Here is a 23,090-nt window from a genome sequence, read left to right on the forward strand (position 1 = left end):
TGGAATATTAATTAATTTTTCAAAATAATTTTGATGATTATAACTTACAGCTAAAAAAAAAAAATCATCTTAAGAAATTTTATTATATCTAATGATTTTTAATGCAGAAATTCGGTAAGAACTGGCCTTCTGAAAAGTATTTTGGGATGTGTTTAATGAATCTGTACGAGTTTCACTTTTTGAATTGAACTACTGAATTAAAATTTTGTACCGTATGATAATTCAGAGGCTCTCAAAACTTTTTACACCAGTTACCACTTAAAGAATTAATATGCATTAAGTAGTGTAATAAGTCTACATGTTCATAAAAAAAAATAAAAGAAAATTATTCCAAAGAGCATTTTTTTATACAGTAAGCCACTGCACTGTCATGGAATTTTAACTTTAGCACTGCCCTTAAATCCATCCATCCATTTTCTGTACTGCTTATCCTATTCCTCACTAAGGTTGCGGGTGAGCTGGAACCTACACAGTGAAATAAAAAATAAAAAAATGCACTTATTTACTTAAAATCTTTTGCACTTACACGTGAAATAAAAATTGTACCTTATATAAATGTTTAAAACGTAAAAGCTAAATACAACTGAGCAGTACTTACAAGTACCACTAGCACTTGTAAAGCACTGAGACTCACTGTTCTAATTTATTGAGATGCACCTGCAAAGACAAATCCAAGTTTGCAGAGGAAGCTTTTGTCGAATAAACACGCTCAAATAAATTCAACATACTATGAAAGTACAGACAAATGACTTGTTATAAGGAAACTTTGTTACCTTGAAAAATCCCCCAGTAAAAAAAAAAAAAAAAAAAAAAAAAAAAAAAATCCTGTTGTGCTTGTTGTTTGCCAAACGAAATAGCAGACTTGCGTCGTGCTTGCATGCCCTAGCAAAGCCTTCCCCTCGAGCCCACCCTATATTCAAATATGTGCAAATGTTCACTGGGGTGTAATGAAAAGTGCATTCTTTATTTCAGAACAAAGCACACTCTGACTGTATTTTTGAGCAATGTTTTATTTAATAAACCTCTTAACACCCAACTGAAGGCTGATGACTATTGTGAAGATGAAATCTGACTAATATACGTTTTAAAGCTTGAAACAAAAACTAGAAGATTTAAGATGTATGCAATTTTATATATGCAACAACAGTACACTTTCCACTCGCTGTTTACAGCTCTGTTGAAATCTGCTGGTTTTGAAGGGGGCTTGTCCTGTCTTTCGCCAAGCCACCGAATCCATTCATCCATCCATTTTCTATAGCGCTTGTCCCCGTTAAGAGTTGCAGGTGAGCTTGAGCCTATCCTAGCTGATTTTGGGTGAGACAACTGGTCGCCCACCAATTGCAAGGCACACATAGACAAGCAAGCATGCACACTCACATTCACACCTACGGACAATTTAGAGCAGGGGTGTCCAAACTACAGCTCGCGGGGGAGTGGGTGTTGAAAAAGTGTGTGTGTGCAACACACCTGACAACTATTACCACTAGGGGTGCAACTAACAGTTCATTTAATAATCAATCTGTCGATTATTTTTTTTAATTGACAGATGAGTCACATTAAACAAAACATTTTCCATCCCTTAATTAAAAAAAACCAGGATATTTCAAATTGACAGTGCAGAAAATGCAGAAACAAAACAATGATTCAGTTACTGGTTCGGTCTGTAACATTTTCAGTATAAAAAATGTTGATCAATGTTTTCCACGGTAAAAGCAGATGTTCGTCAATTTTTTTTTTTTTTTTTTTGATGAAACAGACAATCAGTCTGCAATTTTTGAGGATTAGAGATATCAGAAAATATCTAGTCATGAGAGGCTCAAATTCTGAGGATTTGGACAATTTTAAGGTAAGCCACGACTAAATGATAACCGATCATCAAAACAGTCGATAAATTGGATAACTGATTAGTGTTTGATTAATCAAGCTATGGATACTACTACTAACAATAAAAGCTTTATATAGAGCTTTTCTAGACATGTAAACAAACAATTTACAAATAAAAGTAACAATATCTCTCTTTATGAGCCGGAAAAAAAGATAACAGCGTTTCAGAAGCAAGAATATTTTCCTCCACTTTCTGCTGTGTCAAGGTCTGAATTTGTGAACATATCACATGAACTATTAACAATGATCCTCAAGTTAAAAACTGCTTGAAATATTGTCGGGTGTATTACAGAATGCTGGTTTTCGTTCTGAAAATGGGAGACCTGCTCAGGCAGGAGCCGAACTATTTTAGTGGGATACGGCTGTCGACCACCCCAAAAACATGAAAAATCCAAAACTATTTGCCTTATCACCTTTAACAAAAAGTAGCAGATTCTCTGAATAATAATGATATATAATTACTACCCCAAAAATGTTTTTTAACGTGTTTAATAACGTCAAAGAATGTCCTTTGATTGTTCTGCTTGGACACCCCCGATTTCGGCTTCAATGAACCGAACATGCTTGTTTTTGGAACGTGGGAGGAAGCCGGAGCCAGGATTCAAACCCCCAACCTCCATACTGTGAGGCGGCGGTGCTAACCACTTCTCACACTGTACAAACCTAAAGTCAATTTCCCCTCAATATGCCCCCCCTCCCTCCCCCGCTCCCTAAATGGCACGCATCTTATGTTTCAACAAATGGTGTAGGAGTTGCGTCTTGGCGTCGAACGTCATTCCGCATTCGCCGCAGCCCATGTGCGATCGGATCAGGTGACTCCTCATGCTGCCCTTCTGCGCGAACCTCTGCCCGCAGAAGCGGCACACGAAACGTTTGTCCCCCGTGTGCACCACCATGTGGGTCCGCAGGGCCGACTGGCTGGCCCAAGTCTTCCCGCACAGGCGGCACTTGTTGGGGACCAGGTCGCACTTGTGGTGCTTGAACTGGCTCTTGGTCCCGAATTGCTCCTTGCACACGTCGCACCAGTAGGGCTGGTGGGCTCTCTGGTGGATCATCAGGGTGTTCGGGTTGTAGAACACAATGTTGCATCGTAAACAAATGTATTTCTTTCCGCCGCCCCCGCCGCTCGAGCTTGCTTGTACCGTCAGCTTGTTCTCCCCATCTTCAATGACATATTCGTAACAGTCGTCCTCTGTACCGGTACTCGACTGCACAGATTGTTCTTCGGTCCCATTATTATCGTAATGATTCTTACTGTCCGAGTCCAGCGACATGTCCTCCAGCCACGCTGGCGTCTGCTCAACTTCCTCCGAGAAGCGTTCGTCGTCGTTGTCGTCGTCTGTTGAAACACAAAATAGGAATATGCCTAATTGTCTGACTGTCCTTCAACGCATCACGCGAGAAACGGTATTTGGAGGACGAATAATAAATAAATGCAAAATGCTATGATTTCTAACATTTTGTGAAGACAGTTATTACAAAACATAAGGCTTGGAAACTGTTACGAAGTTTATTATTGGAGCCCGTTTAACAACTTTCTATGGAACATGTACAACATACAACGTATCAAAACAACAGAGGAGGGATTTGTGATGATTAGCCACATTTTGTGGAGCAGTTCATTGGAATTATTCCGGTTTGAGTCGGGAGTGAACGACGCCGAAAAAGGCATCGTTGACGGCCGCCGACCGGCCGAGTTTCTGTCTGATAAGTTGGGCCTCCTGCCTCTTGGCCTCGTGGGCGTCCTCCATGTACATCTGGAGGCGCCGTTCGTGCATCTCCTCCAGCTTCCAAGCCGCTGTCGACATCTCCTCCAGCGTGTCGGTGACGTCGCGGTAGACCCTCTTCCTTTTTCGGGAAGATACGCGTCGAGGGGCCATCCGGGCCGAGGGTCCCGGTTCTGGTTCTGCCGGCGTCGAGGTCCTCGACGGTGAACTGCTTGGTGAAGTTAGCGGCTCGCCGACAGAAACGAGCTGGATGTTGTTGTTGCTGCAGCCGGAGTCGAGATCCTCCACTGAAAAGTGGCACAAATGACGCGTTATATACCAGGACATATAGTCAATATGTACACTCCCCCCCCCCCCCCCCCCTCCCATTCTTTTACATTTTTAATATGGAACATTAGTTTTCTTTTTCAAAACCAAATGAAAAATACTTAGCTCTCCAAGTACCACCAAAATGACCAACATTAAAAATATATTAGCATAATAAGTAAGTAAGTGTAACTAACTGTTGATCAAAAAAAGAGGCAGAGGTTTTATTCCTAAAGTCAATTTATTATTAAAGTAAGCCACTGTAACATTATCCATTTTTTGAACATTAACACTGCACTTAAATATAGACACTGAAAAAAAACTATCTGAATAATCCAATTGAAATGTATTGCACATGGAAGTTAAATTAATATTGTATTTAAATAAATGTTTGAAAACAAAGTTCAAAAAGACTGTATGCAAATGTTCTGTACGTAAGCGTTAAATACAACTGAAGTGGACTTAAGATATTTACTGTTCGGGATAACAAAAAAAAAATATATAGTAACGTTATGCGCAGTTTGAACATTTAATTCAGTGATTCTTTCGCATACCATTTGTGGGAGTTTTGGAGTTCATTTTCAGGAAAAATATACACAAAGCTTAGGAAAGTGGTACACGTGAAACTTGTTTTTACAGTTAAAATGCTGCCTGTGCAAATCGTTTTATGGGTGGCAATTCAAGTTCCATTATTTCCCATGGGAGGAAGAAATAGGAAGTTGATCAACCTTCTGTAACGCGGACAGAGAAAGACGGGACAAATTCCTCCCAGCAATATTTCACTTTGGGAGGAAGTGTCAGATCACTAACGGAGGCGAAATAGTTGGGACACGGTTGTAAAGTTTCACACACTCATTTCTCCCACCCGAAAGCAATTGACGCTGTCCAGCAAAATGCCACACGTCACACCGGACAATTTGGCTAATCAGGCTCAAATTTGCGCATCTAATAAATTTGTCAGTCAAGTCTACAGTAAAGAGCACAAAGCTAGTGGTAAGGAAAACTTACCGACAGACTCCATCATGGCCTCCAGCAGAGTGGCCGTGTCCACGCGTTTCTGCGCCCGGTCCTTTATCGCCGGCCTACGACCGTATACGGCGTCCACCAACTTGAACCACCTCCACGCTTTGGTCCTGTTCTTCTCTTTTATTTTGCGGTACTCGCAGCGCAGCTTCTTGCACTTCATCTGGCACTGACCGCACGTCCGCTGGAAACCCTCGGCGGCCATCCGCTGCGAGACCAGCTGGAAAACCCTCCTGTTCCGAACCGCGCCAACGAGCTCCCGCTGCACCTCCTCTTCGGCAAGGATACCGAGGAAGGTCTGCACCTCCTGGAAAGCCCAGGGTGCGCTGTTGTGTGCTGATGTTGGCCGGAAAAAGGCAACATAAACAATATTTAATTCTCTCTCCGTTTAGCTACATTTTTTTTTTTTTTTTTACAGGTTCTTGTTGAGCAGAGAATTGTTGACTCTTGTCAACTGACTAGGGTAGAAAAAAATTTCATGATGGACCATGGGCATCAATAAATCGATTTTTATCGATTTATTAAACTCAATTCTGTTTTGATGGGCTGGGAGAATCTCACTCTGAGAGTTCTGAAATCCTGCTTCCGTGCTGTCGAGGAGGTCAGTGTAGATGCAGGCCTTAAACTGAGGTCATGTTTTTAATTGGTCATACCACAAACTCAGCTTGTGGCTATTAAGAAGTGGACTTTGTTTTGCATCCATTTCTTCAAGACACGATTAACTGACAATCACACGTTCAAGGAAATTCTTAACCCTTTTAAACTTTTGACAATGGAAACAAAAACACAACTGAAGCAAAGTGCTTGGTGAAAGCAGGGTGGTAATTTTCCAGTAAAGCAGGGTACACACAATAATTATCGGGCGGAATTTGAGTATTTTTTCCTCTCTTCTGACCAAAGTTAGCAAAGGACCGATCATCAAATGTCTCTGAAAGATAATCCTGATCCTGAGTGATTATCCGGTGGTGTGCGGTGTGCTAAGAGAGATCCCTCCCTACCCCCGATCAAAATCAGCAAAGAACTGATTAGCTGCTGTCTCTAAAAGATTATCCTGAGTGATTATCCTGGGGTATGTTAAGAGCGGTTTTTTCCTCCCTGAGCTGGTTGGGAAACAATTGTAAACGATAAACCTGTTCCATATTTACCATAGTAAATCTTTATAAGTGTGGTCAACACCGAGTTGAACGGAATGATAGCCAGAGAGGAAGCGACCGAAATAGAGGAGTAACCGGTTGTGTTGAGTGTTTGTATAATACATCATCACAATTCAAATAACAAGGAGTTGCAACATCAATCTTGTCTCACTTTTTCTTTTTCTACTACTACTCTTTCTTCTTCTTTGCATTTTCCGGCAGTGTGGATGCCTTGTGGAACCATGCTGCCTCTCAAAGGTCCATCGTGGTACTACAACAGACATCTGGACACACGTAAACGTCTGTGGAGATATGGTTACGTGCGTGGTGTGCTGTGTTGTCATCAAATACATCACACACTATAAGGATAGTAAGAAGACACTCATGAGTTGTTTCCCGTTGTCATTTGTGGGGTCTCTCACATTTAAAAAAAATAATAATAATAAAAAATCAGCTAAGATGTTAAAAATTGCTCTGTGTGTGTGTTTGCGTGTGTGTGCACTGTTTAAGACAGTGGACGACTGGCTTCACTTACTTTCTTGACTGAGTGTTTCCTGGGCGAAGCTGCCACCAGCGCCCTCCAAATAATCTTCAACTTTGACCTGAATCACATCGACGTGTTCGGGGTCGGACCCGGTCAACACAGCCTGCCAAATGGAACAACTGGAATGAAAATCTGTTTTTGATGAAAATCCTACTTCTTTTTGTCTTTCTCTCTTCTGCAATCGGTGCTCCTTGTTTGTGGAGGTGCCGCTGCCCCTTCATATTTAACTGCTCGACATTGGCGGTTGGGAGGTCGGGGATGATGGCGCCGGGAGTGAGTGAGAGTGGAAAGTGCCTTGAGATAACTTTTACTTCTGTTGTGAATTGGCTTAACTTCCGGGTTCACGGAGGCCGAAGGAAGCTATCACAAACTGCTGGTAGTAACATTTTGGTAACCAACATAGTTGATCCCATGACCACGCACTACTCGTCGTCATCAGTGAACTGTGGGCTTGTGAAGCCCTTTGTTACTCTTTTGTGTTTAAGGTCTATATAAATAAACTTGCCTTTTTTTGTGTGTGTTACTAACCTTACATGGAATTTTGGAACCGTTCAATTGGACACTTTCCATGGGAATAATGGGAAGTCACCGGAAATGTCCCAAAAAACTGTGAGGCAACGTTTATATTATGTTCCCGGCGGGCACGGCAGCCCCATTTTCCTGAAACGTATGCATTTTTTCGTGTTTTCTCGTGGGGAGATGGGGACTGCTTTCGTCCCAGAGACTCAAAGGTGCACAACATTTCAGCCCGTGGTTTACCACGGCTGCAGCCCGTCACGTTCTGATGGGATACATCACAACGCTCACGTGCTGTCAAGGCCTTTTACGGATGAAACATGGCCACCGGGTAGCTTTGGAGCACGTTTGTGGCCTGGCGGAGTTGGACGACGCTCCGCTGCATTGACCCGACTACAGAATCGGCGTCAGCGTGGGGTGGGCACATGTATACGCTTCATAAAGCTCCGATAATATTAGTTTTTGTCAACAACTAACTCGCTGATCCATATGTCGTACCAAAACATGCAAAAGAGACGATGGCAGAGTTATTCAAGTACACAAAATGTATATTCTCTCACTCACTCACAACTTTGAAAACAGGTATTTCAGAGTGGGAAATAGGTAAATTAAGCACACGCCCTCTTATGTACTGTCAGGTTTAAGCGCGTTCACCCCGTTTTACTACAGCCGACTAGGTTTCTCATCCGCACCGTGACTGCCTCGGCATTTTGACAGTTTAAAAAGGCACCCACGGCAAGTTACACCCCCCCCCCACCCCACTGCGTTGTCTCTCCACAATCCTGTTTTGTCCACGGTGGCCTGAAACAGGGCCGCTGTGAACATAATGTAAACACAGCTTAACAAACTAATTACCATTTTGTTTGGGCACAAGCAAGACATGCATCCAAGCAATTCTAAAATGTGACTCCTCTTCATTTTTTGGGGTCACAATTGATTGGTGTGTTAAACTGTAATCCAATCCGGTAAATAAATAGACACACATTTTTTCACACACAGTTTGCTGCAAAAAAAGTCATATATTCCCATGGAAAAGTATCCATCTACAAAACTCCTTGGACGAGTATTAGCCTGATTACCTCAAATAGTGGCCATAGTCATTTATTTAGCCGGCTGCAGAGAGAACCAGGCGTTTATTTGACATAGCGGACGGAGCCTTTTATAAAGGCCACTGTTTTGAGTAAATTCAGTACTTTCATTGTAGACAAAGCGTACTAATCATTTTCACTCGGTCTACATTAATTACATCATCACATGGCTAATAGCCGTACCTGGGAGAGCTCGTGGTTGTGGCAATTTCCAGGACTGATGTCCTTTATGTAGAGCTTCCGTCCATCAGGTGTGACTCGCACTTTGATGGTGAACGGACAACGTTTCACATCAGGACTAAAAAGAAAAAAAAGACATTTATATACAATATACCCAGAAGATCACAATCTTAATCTGATCTGTTACGGGGCTCATTTCGGTGGTAACGGTCGTCCAAATTTACCCTTTGCTGCCGTGAGCGCACGCAAAGTCCAGCTCGGCGAACACTAAATTCTCGCTGTATGATTTTTTCCTGGCCCGCTTTTTGGCATTCTCCACGGTCCTGGAGCTACGCTTGTAAAGCTCCACGAAATTGGACCTCTGCCAGCTTTCGATGGCCTCCGAGAAAGACTCAAAACTATAAAACTCTGCGCCTTTCTCCAAAACCGGCACGTCAATAGGAGAGAAAGACTCCAAAGGCATGGACGCATTCATATCCTGCAGAGAGGGGAAAAAACAAACAAGAAAACAACAACATTTCAGTTGCAGCATGAATAGTATGATAGGCACTCTGAATATTAGAAACTCACATCGTCTACTTGCTGAGCATCTATCTTTTGATTCGTACGGAATCTGTCTTTCCACAGATTAAGGCACCAGTCCTTTCCAAAGACTCCGTTGATGACTGGAGACTCGGACTCTGGACAAAAGCAGACAGAATGGATTATGTCAAACAACTCGGTCCTTTTTTTAAATGTCCGACATGAATGAGTAGTCACCACGTCGCTGTTGGGGAAAACATGGCTGTTTCTGTGTCAAATTAGTAGCTATGCATGTCATGGAATACGGAAAGGTTGATTTTAAATGTGATTTGTGCGTCTGGCGAGTGGTATGGTGGTATGTCATAACAACTGGTATGGTGGAAAAATAATTTGTGCGTTGGGTTGTTGTACAATGAATTACACCGCAAATTATGGTCATCTTTTATAATTGCTGTTCACGGGGTAACTGCTAAAGCAGGGTACACTGTGTTGCAGATTTTTTTCGTATTACTTTTACGACTGTAATGTCCTCGTATGTGGGAAAGGACAGCCATAGTCGCCGATGCACTTTTTTATACAGCGCTGGACTCTCTTCCTTCTCTCGTGGGATCCGGAAGACGAGTGAGTCTTCTTTTAAGATAACAGCCCCCTCAGTGGCTCTTTATCAAACCAGTTCTTGCCTGTTCTCAGCCTCAATGTTATCATAAGTCTGTAGGCCGTGTGTGTGTGTTCATAACATAGTGTGGTCAGTTTTAACTAACTAAAGCTACTGTGTGTGTGCTAGTGTCCTGTAAGCAGCAGCAGAGAAATATACCTTATACCAGGTACCTCTTAAGGGCACACATCTAAAACACAGACGCAACAATACTGTACTGTATTTTCCATACATTTTATGCTTGTATTTTATTGCACATTCAGTCATTTATCCTTTCCAGACCCTCAAAAACTACCACAATTTTTGTTCGCATACAGTATTTTACTGCCCCCCCCCACACACACACAAAAAAAGCAATGCATTGTATAGAAACAAAAAAAGAGAATGTACAGAAATCATCTGGTTTTATAAAGTAATCATTACTGTATGTTGGAAAAAGCAAAAATCAACGGTATACACGGCCTGTGAAACTGCAAACGGCTCATCAAATCAGCTATGGTTCCAGTGAAAACAAAAGTTTAATGTAATATCTCAGCACCACAATGTTCTGTCTCTGAATGTCCCCAGCAGCAAGGTAAGCTTGCTGACGATCACATTTTTTTATGCAAATCTGAAGATCCCGAGTAACTCAGACTTTGACTCAACAAAAAGCAAAAACAGTTCGTAATCCGAAAAAACTCGTTTCGTCATTAGTCAAGGTACACACGATATAACAGATTGTATTTATTTTGGGACACACAATTGTCTACAATGATTTAAATAAAGTGTTGGGGATTAACTAATTACATGTAACGAGATTTCCATTATTACAACTTTAGTTACGTTTGAGAAATACCTGCAAAAGTCGCCTTTTATTTTCATATCGCTCCCTCTGAAAAGGTTTCTGTGGTTTTTATCCACTTTTTTTTTTTGAGGAACCATCCAAGGTTTCCGTTGATGCATTCATACAAAATTAAGTAAATCAAAATGTAATCAAATGTGATTACTGTAGTTATATTACTTGGAAAAAGTGATTCAAATAGTTGCACAACTATTTTTTCAACAGCGCAATTGTAACCGACTACATTCCATACACCGTTTACAATTTGTATTAACACCTAATATTGTTCTTTAATTAATTACCATCATCACTGGCAATATTACTGACAATCTAATGATTTCCGATTCAGAAGGTGTACCTAATGTCGTGTCAAGCGAGCGTACATGGCAAACAAACGAAAAGCTACCATTAACGTCGTCGTCGTCGGTCTGAATGGCGACGGTGCGGTGGCTCCGAAGCAGGCCGGGCGCGTCGCTCCTGGCCGCGGTCAGCTCGCACTCCAGCGTGTCGACCTTCTCCGTCAGGGCCGAGTTGAGCGTTTGGAGCCGGGACAGTTCCAAACGCAGCTCGACCGTGTCCTCGTCCACCGCCTTGCATAGCTCAGCCATGGCGGACTCGGCCATCGTCTCCATGATGGATGAAAGCTTGGAATGAAGCGATATGTTGGGCTCCATCGCTTCCGAAAACGCGTGTGTGTTTTGGAAAACGCCCGTTTGTGTCGAAAATGGTGTGTAGATATGAAAACTAAAAGTGCTTTAGAGTTTAAAAAAAAAACAAAATTAAAAAGCGAGTGGAGGTGACGAGAGGAAGAAGCACTTCCCCTTAAATCAAGCGGAACCAATCGGGTTAAGAACAGACGTGACGTACGGCGTCTTCTTCTTCGATTGTATTTATTGTGTGTGTGAGAACAAGAAATAATGCAAGAAAATATAAATAAAATACATTATTAAATTTATTTCATGTATTCATTTAGTTTCCTTCATTCGAATAAAAATAATAAATTAATGCTGTTCGCTAATGGGTTCGTGACGTAATATCTTCCGCCGGAAGCCACCGGTCAGCTGCGTCGCATTTACTCGGCGCTTCCTGGTTCTCTTGCCGCCTGGCTATCTGTTATAATTTATCCTAATGCAGCGTTTTCCTCGCGTTTTCTCGCGCTTTCCTTAACGTTTAACGGGAGACACATCAACGACTTTGATTCCAAACGCCGTCGCCATCATGAACACGGAGAAGGACTTTTCACCGCTAACGCCCAACATCGTCCGGGCTCTCAATGATAAACTGTACGAGAAGCGGAAAGTGGCGGCCCTGGAAATCGAGAAGCTGGTGCGCGAGTTCGTGGCGCAGAACAACTCCACTCAGATCCGTCACGTCATCCAGATCCTGGCCTCGGAGTTCGCGCTGTCTCAACACCCGCACAGCCGCAAGGGGGGACTGATCGGCCTGGCTGCGTGCTCCATCGCGCTGGGCAAGGACTCGGGTCTGTACCTGAAGGAGCTCATCGAGCCGGTCCTCACTTGTTTTAACGACTCCGACAGCCGCCTGCGTTACTACGCCTGCGAGGCGCTCTATAATATCGTCAAAGTGGCCAGGGGAGCCGTGCTGGCCCACTTCAACCTGCTTTTTGATGGGCTGAGCAAGCTTGCAGCAGATCCCGACCCGAACGTCAAGAGCGGCTCGGAACTTTTGGACCGACTCCTGAAGGACATTGTGACCGAAAGCAACAAGTTCGACCTCGTCGCGTTTGTCCCTCTACTAAGGGAGCGCATTTACTCCAATAACCAGTACGCCCGGCAGTTCATCATCTCCTGGATCCACGTCCTGGAGTCCGTACCCGACATCAACTTGCTGGACTACCTCCCCGAGATCCTGGACGGCCTCTTCCAGATCCTGGGGGACAACAGCAAGGAGATCCGCCGGACGTGTGAGGTGGTGCTCGGCGAGTTCCTGAAGGAGATCAAGAAGACGCCGTCCAGCGTGAAGTTCGCCGAGATGGCCAACATCCTGGTCATCCACTGCCAGGTGGCGGACGAGAGCAAGTTGACCAACGACCTCATCCAGCTGACCGCCATGACGTGGATGAGGGAGTTCATCCAGCTGGCGGGCCGGGCAGTGCTGCCTTACTCGTCCGGGATCCTCACCGCCGTGCTGCCCTGCCTCTCCTACGACGACCGGAAGAAGAACACCAAGGAGGCGGCGAGCGCATGCAACTACAGCTTGATGAAGCTCGTCACCCCCGAGGACGACGACGACGAAGACGACGAGAGAAGCGGAAACGTCAAGTCGCCGGCGAGAGAAGACAAGGACGACGGCGACACGCTCAACGCCTCGCAGGAAGCGGCGGGCTTCAGCAACATCAGCTTCTTCGCCCCGGCGAGCATCGATAGGTCTCACGTGACTCTAGACCTGGACGGCATCGTGCAGGTGCTGGACCGCCACCTCCACGACGCCTCCACGGGCATGATGACGCGCATCGCCGTGCTGAAGTGGCTTTACCACCTCTACATCAAGACGCCGCGTAAGATGTTCCGCCACACCGACAGCCTCTTCCCCATGCTTCTCAAAACCCTCTCGGACGAGTCGGACGAGGTGATCCTCAAAGATCTGGAGGTGCTGGCAGAGATCGCCTCGTCGCCCGCCGGGCAGATGGACCCGGCGGCGACCTGCGACGGGGTTGACAGCGGGCCGGCGCTCAAGGTGCCGGACAAGGCGGGAAAGACCGGCGGCGCCGAATCCTCCCCGTCCACCCCGAGCATGAATTCATACTTCTACAAATTCATGATCAACCTCCTGAAACGCTTCAGCGTCGAGAGGAAGCTCCTGGAAAGCCGGGGGGCGTTCATCATCCGCCAGCTGTGCCTGCTCCTCCACGCCGAGAACATCTTCCACTCCATGGCGGACATCCTCCTCAAGGAAGAGGACCTGAAGTTCGCCTCCACCATGGTGCAGACGCTCAACACCATCCTGCTCACGTCGGCCGAGCTCTTCCAGCTGCGCAACCAGCTGAAGGACCTCCGCACGGCCGAGAACTGCGCGCTCTTCTGCTGCCTGTACCGCTCGTGGTGCCACAACCCCGTCGCTACCGTGTCGCTCTGCTTCCTCACGCAGAACTACAAGCACGCCTATGACCTCATCCAGAAATTCGGTGGGCTGGAGGTGACGGTGGACTTCCTGATGGAGGTGGACAAGCTGGTGCAGCTGGTGGAGAGCCCAATCTTCACCTACCTGCGTCTGCAGCTCCTGGACGTGGAGGGCAACCCGTACCTGATCAAGGCGCTGTACGGGCTGCTGATGCTTCTGCCGCAGAGCCAGGCCTTCCAGCTGCTCTCCCACCGCCTGCAATGCGTGCCCAACCCGGAGCTCATGCGGACGGTGGACGGGTCCGAGCGCGGCGACGCCAAGGAGCGAGGCGTGGCGGCCTGCGAGCGAGCCCCGCACGCCCACGTGGACTACGGCGAGCTGCTGCGCCACTTCGACTGCGTGCAGGGCAAACACCTGGAGGTGCGCCACCAGCGCTCGGGGCGCGTGGCCGAGCTGCCCGACAGGAAGCTGATGTGAGCCTGCCCCATACTGGAAAACGTTGAAACGGTGAGATTATTGGGACCAAATGTAAATATTATCAGTTTATCCATACACTGGCATGACGAGAATGTATCCAATCCATCCGTTATCTAACCCTGGACTGGTCAGCCATCACACGCGGGGCACATATGGACAAAAAAAACAACAAAAAACATTCACACTTACGGACAATTTAGTCTTCACTAAGAAAATACAGAATTAACACAGGAATGCTGAAGCAGAGTTTCGAACCTACAACCTCAGAACTGTGATGCAAATGTGCTAATCACTATTGACGTGAATATGTTATGTTAAAAAGGACTTTTAATGCACTCTGGTCACAAGTTACATTTTTCTAGATGTTTTTTTTTTTTTTTTTTTTTTTTTTTTAATGAAGGGGAAAAACGTCGTCATGAAAAGTAGTGCTGACACCATCATGTACTTTCTATGAAGGAGTATTAGGGCCACAGTGAAAAGAAAAAAAATACATACTGCAAGATAAATTGGAATCTTGCGAGAATAAAGTTTGTAGACAAAAAGTTGGACAGCATATATTGTACAGCAGAAAAAAAACGTTATTCTTGATCTCATTTATGTAAAGCACTTTGTTACTAGCTGCAGTTTTTTTTTTCTTTTCCAAAAAAGTGCTCTAAAAATATAGCTGAACTTGGCTCAGCGCATATATTACGTGTGGGCAGATTTTAAAATGCACTTGTTCAAATAGGATTTTTTTTTTTTTTTACTTTTTTCTTGAAAATATCAGTCTTTATTCTAGCAATATTACGACTTTAATCTTAAATCTATACCATGGTTTACCTCAAATATACAACTATTTTCTCAAACATTACTTTATTCTCCTAATCTCAAAATTATACCACTTTTATCTGAAAAATGTATAACTTTTCCCTTGAAAAATCTGCCTTTATTGTCCTAATACTACAAATTTAACCTAAAAATACACAAACTTATCCTTGTAAAGTCAGTTAGCGCAAAACCTTCAAGCTTTTGCTAGAAAGAATTTTTTTTCCCCTCTATAATTTTGATGCTTACAGCTAAATGTAATTTGTTTTCTTTTCAGTGTAGTCATAATATACTCCTTCGTAATTTTCCTATCAGTGTTTTTTTTTTTTGTACTAAATGTTACCAAGAAAATACATTCACTGGCATAATAAATTTTTTCAAGATGTTTATTATAGTGCTTTGCAGTGGTGTATTGACTGAAAACAATTTCTTAAAATTAAGTTGCCTTAATATTAGTGTGACGAAGTCTTAAACCGCTGCTATTTGTAAATTAACAAACTGCTAACTGCCATAACACAATAATCATGTTTTCCTGTCAGGCGGTACAGTATATGTATTTATTTTTCTTCTTGAATTGTAATTTTATTTTTTTCTTCTTTAATAGTTCTGTTAATTTCAAGCGAAACCAACACACATTTCGTGTCAAGTAGTCCACTTTGGTTATTTAAAGAGTACATTTTGTCGATTTATTGTCATGTGAGTCACATCCAAAAGCGTCACATGTTTGACCCTGCTTGACTCTTCCTGTTAAGACGTGACATACATTCTTGACGTGCCTTTTGTCGTGAAGCACACGGCTGGATTTTCTACTCCAGCTGGCATAACATCCACTGTTTGTTTTTCTTTTTTTAATCGTAGTATATTTCTTTGAGCTTTGCACTGTTTCTGTCGTCATTCGTGCGGAGAATCATCAATAAAGCTGGACTCTGGGCAATGACTAAAGTGCTCTTTCTTCTTTATCAAATAGTAAACAAAATTCTGGAAAAAGAGGAAGAACAAGTTCTGGTTTGCTCAATAGTCGTCTTTTTCTAAGAAGTCTGAGTTACATTCAGCCCCTAGCTACTTGCGTTCATTATTTTCTCATGAATTTAACACCTTGACTAGGACATCATTCATTAAGTCTCAAAAGGGAATAGTTAACACTCCATTGCGATGTTATTTAGTTTTTTACTCAATACTAATGTAATATTTTTGTCAATAAATTGGAATATTGTAGAAAAGTCCATTTATTTCAGTTCAATGTGAAAAGTGAAACTCGTACAGTGGATATAAAAAATTAATTAATCTTTTACATCACAAAAAGATGACATTTGAACAGGGGTGTGTAGACTTTTTATATCCAGTTACACTTTTTTTTTTTTTTTTTTTTACCTCATGTCTGTATGAAAAATCTTTTGGATTGTTTCTAATGTCGTATTCTGTGGCTGGTGAGTGTGAACGTTGCCACCGCTGCATTGAATTTCACAGGCGGACGAGTGGGGCTGTCTGTCCCTGCCACCATTTAAAGGGCCTATGAGTAACCCAAAATAAAGTGCAGCTCTAGTAGGCTTTTCCTGACATTTATGTAGTCACATCTTACAGCACAAGCCATGGTCTGCACCGGTGACGTGCGGTTAAGTTTATGGCTGATGAGCCACTGGCAAGAGTCAAGATTTACACATTTATGAGCATCTGTGTAGAAGAATGGCTCCAGAGTGAGCCTGTGTGCTCTCGTACGCCCCCTTCAGTGAGGCAGAGTACTGTCTGCCTCACCTCAGGCTTTTTATCTGCTGTTTTACGTGATCTGCAAACCTAAATATGTAACACAAACATTAAATACATTAGACTGACATTAGAGTGCATATTAAAAGTGTCTGAAAATGTTATACTGGAGCCGTAAAGCGAGACAGAAAAAAGCACTTCCAATGCACGCCTCCTCAACCAGTTAGTGAGGGATGGCGCAATCTGAGGTGAGGCTGGCTACTCGCTGTTGCACTTTGTGTCTCGCCAACATATTTCAACAGGAAACACGCAAATCCAGCAATGATATCATGGACATTATTGGAATCAAATAGAAAGTCATTCGCAATCACAGACAACACAACTAAAATTGAAAGGAATTTAATTTGCTGGTAATCATCATGACTTTCTAATATTTACACTTCATGGTGCAGGTGAGGTTCTGCCTCCACTTACATCATCGGAATCAAAGGGATCTCATTGATGAAAGGTAGCAGTCAGGAGAAGGGTACAAAGGAATTTCCAAGGCTTTAAATATACCACGGAACAAAGTGAAGACAGTCATCATCAAGTCATGACAATATGGCACAACAGTGGCATTACCAAGAACTGGACATCCTTCCAAAATTAATGAAAAGGTGGAGTTGCACAGCTTTTAGGTCACATTAATGGTGGGGAAAGTTTTGAAATGATTCATCTTCGTCTCATTTGTATTTATTTTTTTTAATACCACAAAAATGTGGCAATTGAACAGGGGTGCGGAGACTTTTTATACCCACTGTATCAATCAATCAATCTAGCTTCCATCAGTGCATACTAGTTCAATTTGCTGATTGGTTCTACTGGACGGTTCTACTGCCTTAGTGTGACACCAATGACAAAATATGGTCTCTGGCTTTATATAAAAAAAAAAAGTAGTGTAACTAAAACACACGAATGCATGTTAACAGGGCGACCGCCTGGGGGACGTACTGTACCCCTAATCCCAGTACGTACAGTACTGTGCACGTGTGCGTGCGTATGCAGGCATCTGTTGACTACCATCAGTTAGCGCCTCCCCTACATGAACGCTGAACCTCTCCCCCGTTACTTGTGCGGACGAGACGACTAATTTGGTCCGTGAGGATGAGTGCAGATGAGGCTTTCGCCGGCAGAATGCACTAGAAGCACACACGCACTGTGGAAGGCTTCCACGACTTGAGTGTCATCACATCGGCATGCGTTTGGCACCGGCGTAGGCCCGATAGAAACAAGTGCAGCATCTAAAGTTAGCACTAAATAGTTTATAGAGGACAACACCGTGCATTGTTTTTGCTTCACCTGCCTGGTTTTAAAGCCGCGAGCAAGTCCTTAAATAGCATTTTGTATTTTCTACACTCCACTACTGGTAGGTTTGAATTTCCCACCAAGCTTCCTATCGCCACATGTTCGCGTCCTATTTTAGGTAGTGCGTCAGTGCTAGTAATCTGCTTCCACAACAAAATACTGCATTACATTTTGGATCAGGACAGTAATACATCGGTGATCCGAAACGAGTGTTCTGCTTTGACTTGACACTTTCAGAGTGGTAATCATTTAGTTATTTGTCGTTGTAATTTTAAAGGGTATACAACTGCATTGCACAGTACCTAGAGGTGCTTGTCATATTTTGTTGACCTCATTTGCGGTGGATATGAAAAGTCAGCACACCCCTGTTCAAGTTCCATGTTTTTGTGGTATTAAAAAAAAAAAAAAAAAAGAGACAAATCATTAAATATTTGGTCAACATGGAAGGAATAATGAATATTTCCAAATAGCAGTCCATATTTATTAATTTTCAAATTAGATATTAGATTTCTTAGACCTAATGTTTTTTTTTATTTTCCAAATTGAACTGTAATATAAAATATGTTTGAAAAATCTTTTGGCTTATAATCAAAATCATCACAATTTTGCAGCTTTTTTTTTTTTTAAAACTATCATGTTAATATGCCTCTTATAGTGTCAATAATACCTGAGCAGTATGATTGTTTTTAGTTTAATTTCAATTTTATTGATTTTTGTTTTAAATTATATAAAATATTTTTAAACAATATTTTAATAATTTATTGTTGGTAAATCAGACTAAAACCTTTTGATTTACTGTGACAGTTTGGTCTCGAGAAACAGGAGGCGCTGCACCTTAAGGGGTATATTATCAATAAAAAAATATTACCCTGATTGTTCTTTTAAAATTATGATTATATTTTAAACTGCTATAACACCTCAATAAAGGACATCTTAATAATTTTACTACTGTGTGTAAATATACTGTATACAATATTTGTTAATGCTCACATATTCGTAGCACATTTCACCTACAGTGAATAAATCCCTATTAATGTGTGCATCATATGAGCCGAGAGTGCCGTGTTGCGCTTCGCCATCTTTTTCATCACTCTTCTCCAATATCACTGAGGCGATCATGGCAAATATTCCAGCGTCATCAATTCGTCCCTCCACTGTCATGCCCTGACACACTACCTCGTGAGCAAAGGCTCGTCGTTTTATTTAGACATACGGTGTTTATTTGAGAACGTCCAACACGCATAGTCGAACAAGGCTGGCCGACATGAGATATGCCCGCGAGAGCTGGGGTCTTAACACTTATTTCGGGGCTTAAAAACGGAGGTTGTCTGGTATTTAGGGGTGTGTGGGGACCTGGGGGGGGGGGGGGGGGGGGGGGGCGGGCCCGTGCCTTGCTCATGGGCGCCAGACGACCACCTCACTTAGAGGGTGACCTCTTCAGCCCAAAGTCGTAGCGGCCACATTGGCTCTCTCGCAGGCTTCCCAGGACGACAGCTGGGCAGGACGCAAGGCGGCGACGGCGGCCCCAGATTCCCGTTCCCTCCATGGATCAAATGGTGCTGCAGAGGGCCCGCGAGGCCTTCACGTCAGGCAACAGGGGTAAGAGCGACCCCGATGCGTGCAGCGAGCACGGGGAGAAGCTCACGCTCTTCTGCTTGGAGGACCTGGAGCCCATCTGCGGCGTGTGCGGGAAGGCCGCGGACCACCGAGGACACAGGCTCTATCCCATTGGTGAGGGGGCTCATGACTGTAAGGTAAGCCTGGCACACTTTGATTGCATTCATCGACAACGAAAATGGGATTTCATAATCTGTATGTATAACAGCAACCTAACATTTTATGCATATACTGTTAGGTTAAGAAGATACATGTTGAACTACTAGGCGTGGACTCAATTATTCGTTATTATTTTAATGATATGCATTTTTATTTTTTATTTTTTTTGCTTTTGATTTTATTACAGTTTGCATTTTTACTTAATTGTATTTGTTCTTTTGTTTTGGATTTTACTATCATTTTTCAGAATTAAATATTTTTTACATTATAATTATTATTACTTATTCCTCATTATTTGTGTTTTTACTTGGTTAGTCATTATTTCATTTTTGATTTCATTATATTTATTTGATTTCTTTGTTTTTATATTTTCTTATTTCATTTTTTTATAATGATTTTTAAAAATCATTGACATGAATAATTTGTTTTCACGCACAGGATATAGTAGTTTATTTTGTTATATGTACTGTATGTAGCATTTATCACATAGCCATGGAGTTTCTTTAACATGCATGTTGATGGTTATCAGAGATGATGCCGATTCTAATAATAGATTGATATTTTTGGGTTTACTGTGGCTGCTGGTGTCCTGAAACTCGAGCCACTGCTCAGGTTTTTTGTTTTTTTAAATTTATGATAGCTCATCCCATTCTGCCTGTTGGGCCTCCCCCGAGAATGAGAGACCTGCGCCTACTAATGTGAAAAGAATACTAGCTTGGCCCAAGCAGCGCGAGTTCAGCCTGACGCTTGTCATCGGGCCGCGCTTGAGCCTTCCACACAGATGTGACCCATTTATTTGGCGCCACCGTCCGCATTGTGCGTTGACGATCCAGACGGCATATTGAGCAGACAGCTTCGCTGCCGCGCCACCTGCCGCATATTGACCTTGCTGTCTACTGACTTCCATATAGGAAGAGCTGAAGGGTGCCCTGCTGCCTTTGAAGGAGACGTTAAAGCAGTACGAGCAGGCCAAAATTGTGTGCGAGGACATGAAGGAGCACATCAAGGTACTGTCCAAATGCACATACTGTACGTTGAGTTAAACGGTATGATCAATACCTAAAGGTATTCATAGCTGAAAAGAGCTTTTTCTTCTGGGCCCCAGTAATGAGGCACATCTCTTCTTGTACGCAGAGCCAGGTTGAGCACACGGAAACGCAGATCAAGACGGAATTCGAGGCGCTGCAGCTCTTCCTGAGGGAGCAGGAGGCGGCCAGGCTGTCCTCCCTGAAGGCTGAGGAGGCTCACAAGAGCCTGATGATCCAGCAGAGGATCGAGGAGCTGGACCAAGAGTTGGCCTCGCTCTCTAACGTGATCCGCCTGGTGGAGCAGGAGATGCAAACGCAAGATATCCCCTTCCTTAAGGTAGGGACAGCCAACATTGAAACAAGTTTCATTTTCCTGCTTTGAATTGCTCCCCCCTCAACAACTTTGAGAACTGTTCTGTTTATTGTCGTTTGCAGAATTACAAGGACACAATAAGGAGGTGAGCCTCACACTGGTTACTGTTATGAATAAAACTGGATATGACTATAGCTAATTATCAACGTGTTTGCAGAACGTGGATCAACTCCTTCGAGCCCGAAGGGATGTCTGGTGCTCTGATTGACGTGGCCAAGCATATTGGCACCCTTAAGTACCAAGTGTGGGAGAAGATGAAGAAAATAGTCAAATATAGTGAGTTACTTACCGGAAATAGCAAACGTATTAAGGTGGTCACCTCACACAGAGCGACGCGGCCCAACACGACTAAACTCGACTATCACAAACAAATTACAGTCGGCGACTCACACCCGCACACCTCAAACATATCACGATGACGCTCGTAGCTATGAGTACAACCTGTGTAATTTTTTTTGCTACTTTTCATGTACTGTACATTTTTGGAAGTTCAGTTATATTTAACTTTTAATTACAGTACATTTGCATTTAATATTTAAAAACGGTTTGTTCTTAAACATTCATACAAGTATCATTATACTAATTGTACAATTATAATACACTTACAAATAAGTACAAGGTTAAGTACAATTTTTCTTTGATAAATTCCATTTCAATTGAATTACTTATTTTTTTCTTTTATTATATTTACATACAGCTAATGTAACAAACTGTGCATAATGTTACAGTGGCTTACAATAATTAAATACATTTTTTAGGGAATAAAATATTTATTTCGATCAACACTTACTACTATTACTAAATTAGCATACCATGGTAATATATTTTAATGTTGGTTATTATGGTGGTACCTGCAGAGCGAAATCTTTTTTGAGGTTGTACTTGGTGTAAAAGGTTTGAGAACCACTGTTGTATTTTTTTCTTTCCCTTGAATTGAAACACAAACATGTCACAATTGTCAAGCAAGAAGCTGATTGCCCAGGTCGCTGTAACGCCGTATACTACAAGGATACAAAGAAAGGAGGCGGGCGAGAAATAAAAGAAAGTGTGGATATTTAAGATGACCGGCACACTCATTGATAGTACTCTAATATAGAGACAGAGACTCTCCAGACGTCACCTTTTAGACACAGGTACAAATTAAATCATAAACATATATAGATATACACTACTGTATATACTGTACTGGTAAGGCTCAGCGGTGGCCATCTATATCTTGCTTCCTGCCCATAAACGTAATTTTTGTTGTCAAAAGCTCATGTGATACGACATGGCGCAAGAAAATTGATGAATAACAAACGTGTCCTCTCCGAGGTCCCGTCATTGTGGATCCCAACACGGCCGCCAACTGCTTCGTCATGTCCGAGGACCTGACGGCGGTGCAGAACACCGCGGAGACCTTCAAGCTCCCCAACAACCCGGAGCGCTTCGACATCAGCGCCGAGATGCTCGGCGCCGAGGGCTACACGTCGGGCCGCCACAGCTGGAGCGTGGAGGTGAAGGACAACACTTACTGGGTGGTGGGCGTGGCCAGCGAGTCCATCAACCGTAAGGGTAAGCACGTGCTGACGCCCGCCGAGGGCTTCTGGACCATACGCTTCCGCAACGGCGAGCACAAGGCCTGCACGGCGCCGTGGGAGTCGCTCAACCTTAAGGCCAAGCCGGACGTGATCAAGGTGCTGTTGGACATGGACCGAGGCAAGGTGGCCTTTTACAGCCCCCCGGAAAGGGAGCCGCTCTACACCTTCACCGACATCATCACGCCCAAAGCCTTTCCTTACTTTTGCACGGCCTGCAAAGAACACCCGCTGACAATCCTGCCCGCTAAATTGACTCTTTCGACCGACTGATTCCTCCTCATGTATGACCACCAACTCAGAGCTAGAATAGCTCCCGAATCGAACGAAGAATCAAGTCTTTGTTCTTAAACAAGGGACAAATGTGGGAATGCAGCGTCAGCCACAGTGTGGCATTTACAATAAAGTGGAAAAATGCACTCGTATTGACTTTTCATTTATATACAGTAGGGCTGCAAAATTACATGAACTTTAATTTTTTCCCCCCAAGTTTTAATACTTTCCCAACCCCGAATATGTGTATTGGCGGAT

At 43.2% G+C, this 23,090-nt stretch overlaps 3 protein-coding genes across 4 annotated transcripts; 2 read left to right on the forward strand and 1 right to left on the reverse strand.

Moving 5' to 3' along the window:
• Positions 1–992: 992 nt before the first annotated feature.
• On the reverse strand, positions 993–11,271 carry LOC133465966 (zinc finger and BTB domain-containing protein 24). Of its 2 annotated transcripts, XM_061749194.1 has the most exons (7): positions 10,805–11,253; positions 8,972–9,081; positions 8,626–8,879; positions 8,405–8,519; positions 6,609–6,720; positions 4,926–5,276; positions 3,381–3,898 (listed from the first exon to the last, which is right to left on the reverse strand). In XM_061749194.1, the coding sequence occupies exons 1-7, from the start codon at positions 11,070–11,072 to the stop codon at positions 3,513–3,515; spliced, it is 1,596 nt and encodes a 531-aa protein (XP_061605178.1). In that variant the 5' UTR covers positions 11,073–11,253; the 3' UTR covers positions 3,381–3,512. The 2 variants fall into 2 exon arrangements, with proteins under 2 accessions (XP_061605179.1, XP_061605178.1); XM_061749195.1 differs by lacking the exons at positions 3,381–3,898; positions 4,926–5,276 and adding an exon at positions 993–3,223 and having other exon boundaries at positions 10,805–11,271.
• A 286-nt stretch (positions 11,272–11,557) lies between these two features.
• On the forward strand, positions 11,558–15,690 carry vac14 (vac14 homolog (S. cerevisiae)). The gene has a single exon (XM_061749192.1). It carries the CDS (start codon positions 11,617–11,619, stop codon positions 13,954–13,956), a length of 2,340 nt encoding a protein of 779 aa, XP_061605176.1. The 5' UTR covers positions 11,558–11,616; the 3' UTR covers positions 13,957–15,690.
• Positions 15,691–19,177: 3,487 nt separating this feature from the next.
• Positions 19,178–22,978, forward strand: trim35-13 (tripartite motif containing 35-13). Its single transcript, XM_061749218.1, has 6 exons — positions 19,178–19,559; positions 20,493–20,588; positions 20,716–20,946; positions 21,045–21,067; positions 21,140–21,258; positions 22,297–22,978. Exons 1-6 carry the CDS (start codon positions 19,350–19,352, stop codon positions 22,830–22,832), a joined length of 1,215 nt encoding a protein of 404 aa, XP_061605202.1. The 5' UTR covers positions 19,178–19,349; the 3' UTR covers positions 22,833–22,978.
• Positions 22,979–23,090: the final 112 nt, after the last annotated feature.

The sequence above is a fragment of the Phyllopteryx taeniolatus genome, chromosome 16, assembly GCF_024500385.1.
Source record: "Phyllopteryx taeniolatus isolate TA_2022b chromosome 16, UOR_Ptae_1.2, whole genome shotgun sequence".
NCBI lineage: Eukaryota > Metazoa > Chordata > Actinopteri > Syngnathiformes > Syngnathidae > Phyllopteryx > Phyllopteryx taeniolatus.

What these genes read in the sequence shown, in the direction of transcription:
- LOC133465966 (XM_061749194.1), bottom strand. Translation starts at nt 11,072, where the DNA reads ATGGAGCCCAACATATCGCTTCATTCCAAGCTTTCATCCATCATGGAG. An exon ending in TGCGCTCACGGCAGCAAAGG is followed by an intron (nt 8,520 to 8,625) that starts GTAAATTTGGAC and finishes TTTTCTTTTTAG; the next exon opens with TCCTGATGTGAAACGTTGTC. An exon ending in GGAAACACTCAGTCAAGAAA is followed by an intron (nt 5,277 to 6,608) that starts GTAAGTGAAGCC and finishes GGCCAACATCAG; the next exon opens with CACACAACAGCGCACCCTGG.
- vac14 (XM_061749192.1), top strand. Translation starts at nt 11,617, where the DNA reads ATGAACACGGAGAAGGACTTTTCACCGCTAACGCCCAACATCGTCCGG.
- trim35-13 (XM_061749218.1), top strand. Translation starts at nt 19,350, where the DNA reads ATGGATCAAATGGTGCTGCAGAGGGCCCGCGAGGCCTTCACGTCAGGC. An exon ending in AGGGGGCTCATGACTGTAAG is followed by an intron (nt 19,560 to 20,492) that starts GTAAGCCTGGCA and finishes ACTTCCATATAG; the next exon opens with GAAGAGCTGAAGGGTGCCCT. An exon ending in GAAGAAAATAGTCAAATATA is followed by an intron (nt 21,259 to 22,296) that starts GTGAGTTACTTA and finishes GTCCTCTCCGAG; the next exon opens with GTCCCGTCATTGTGGATCCC.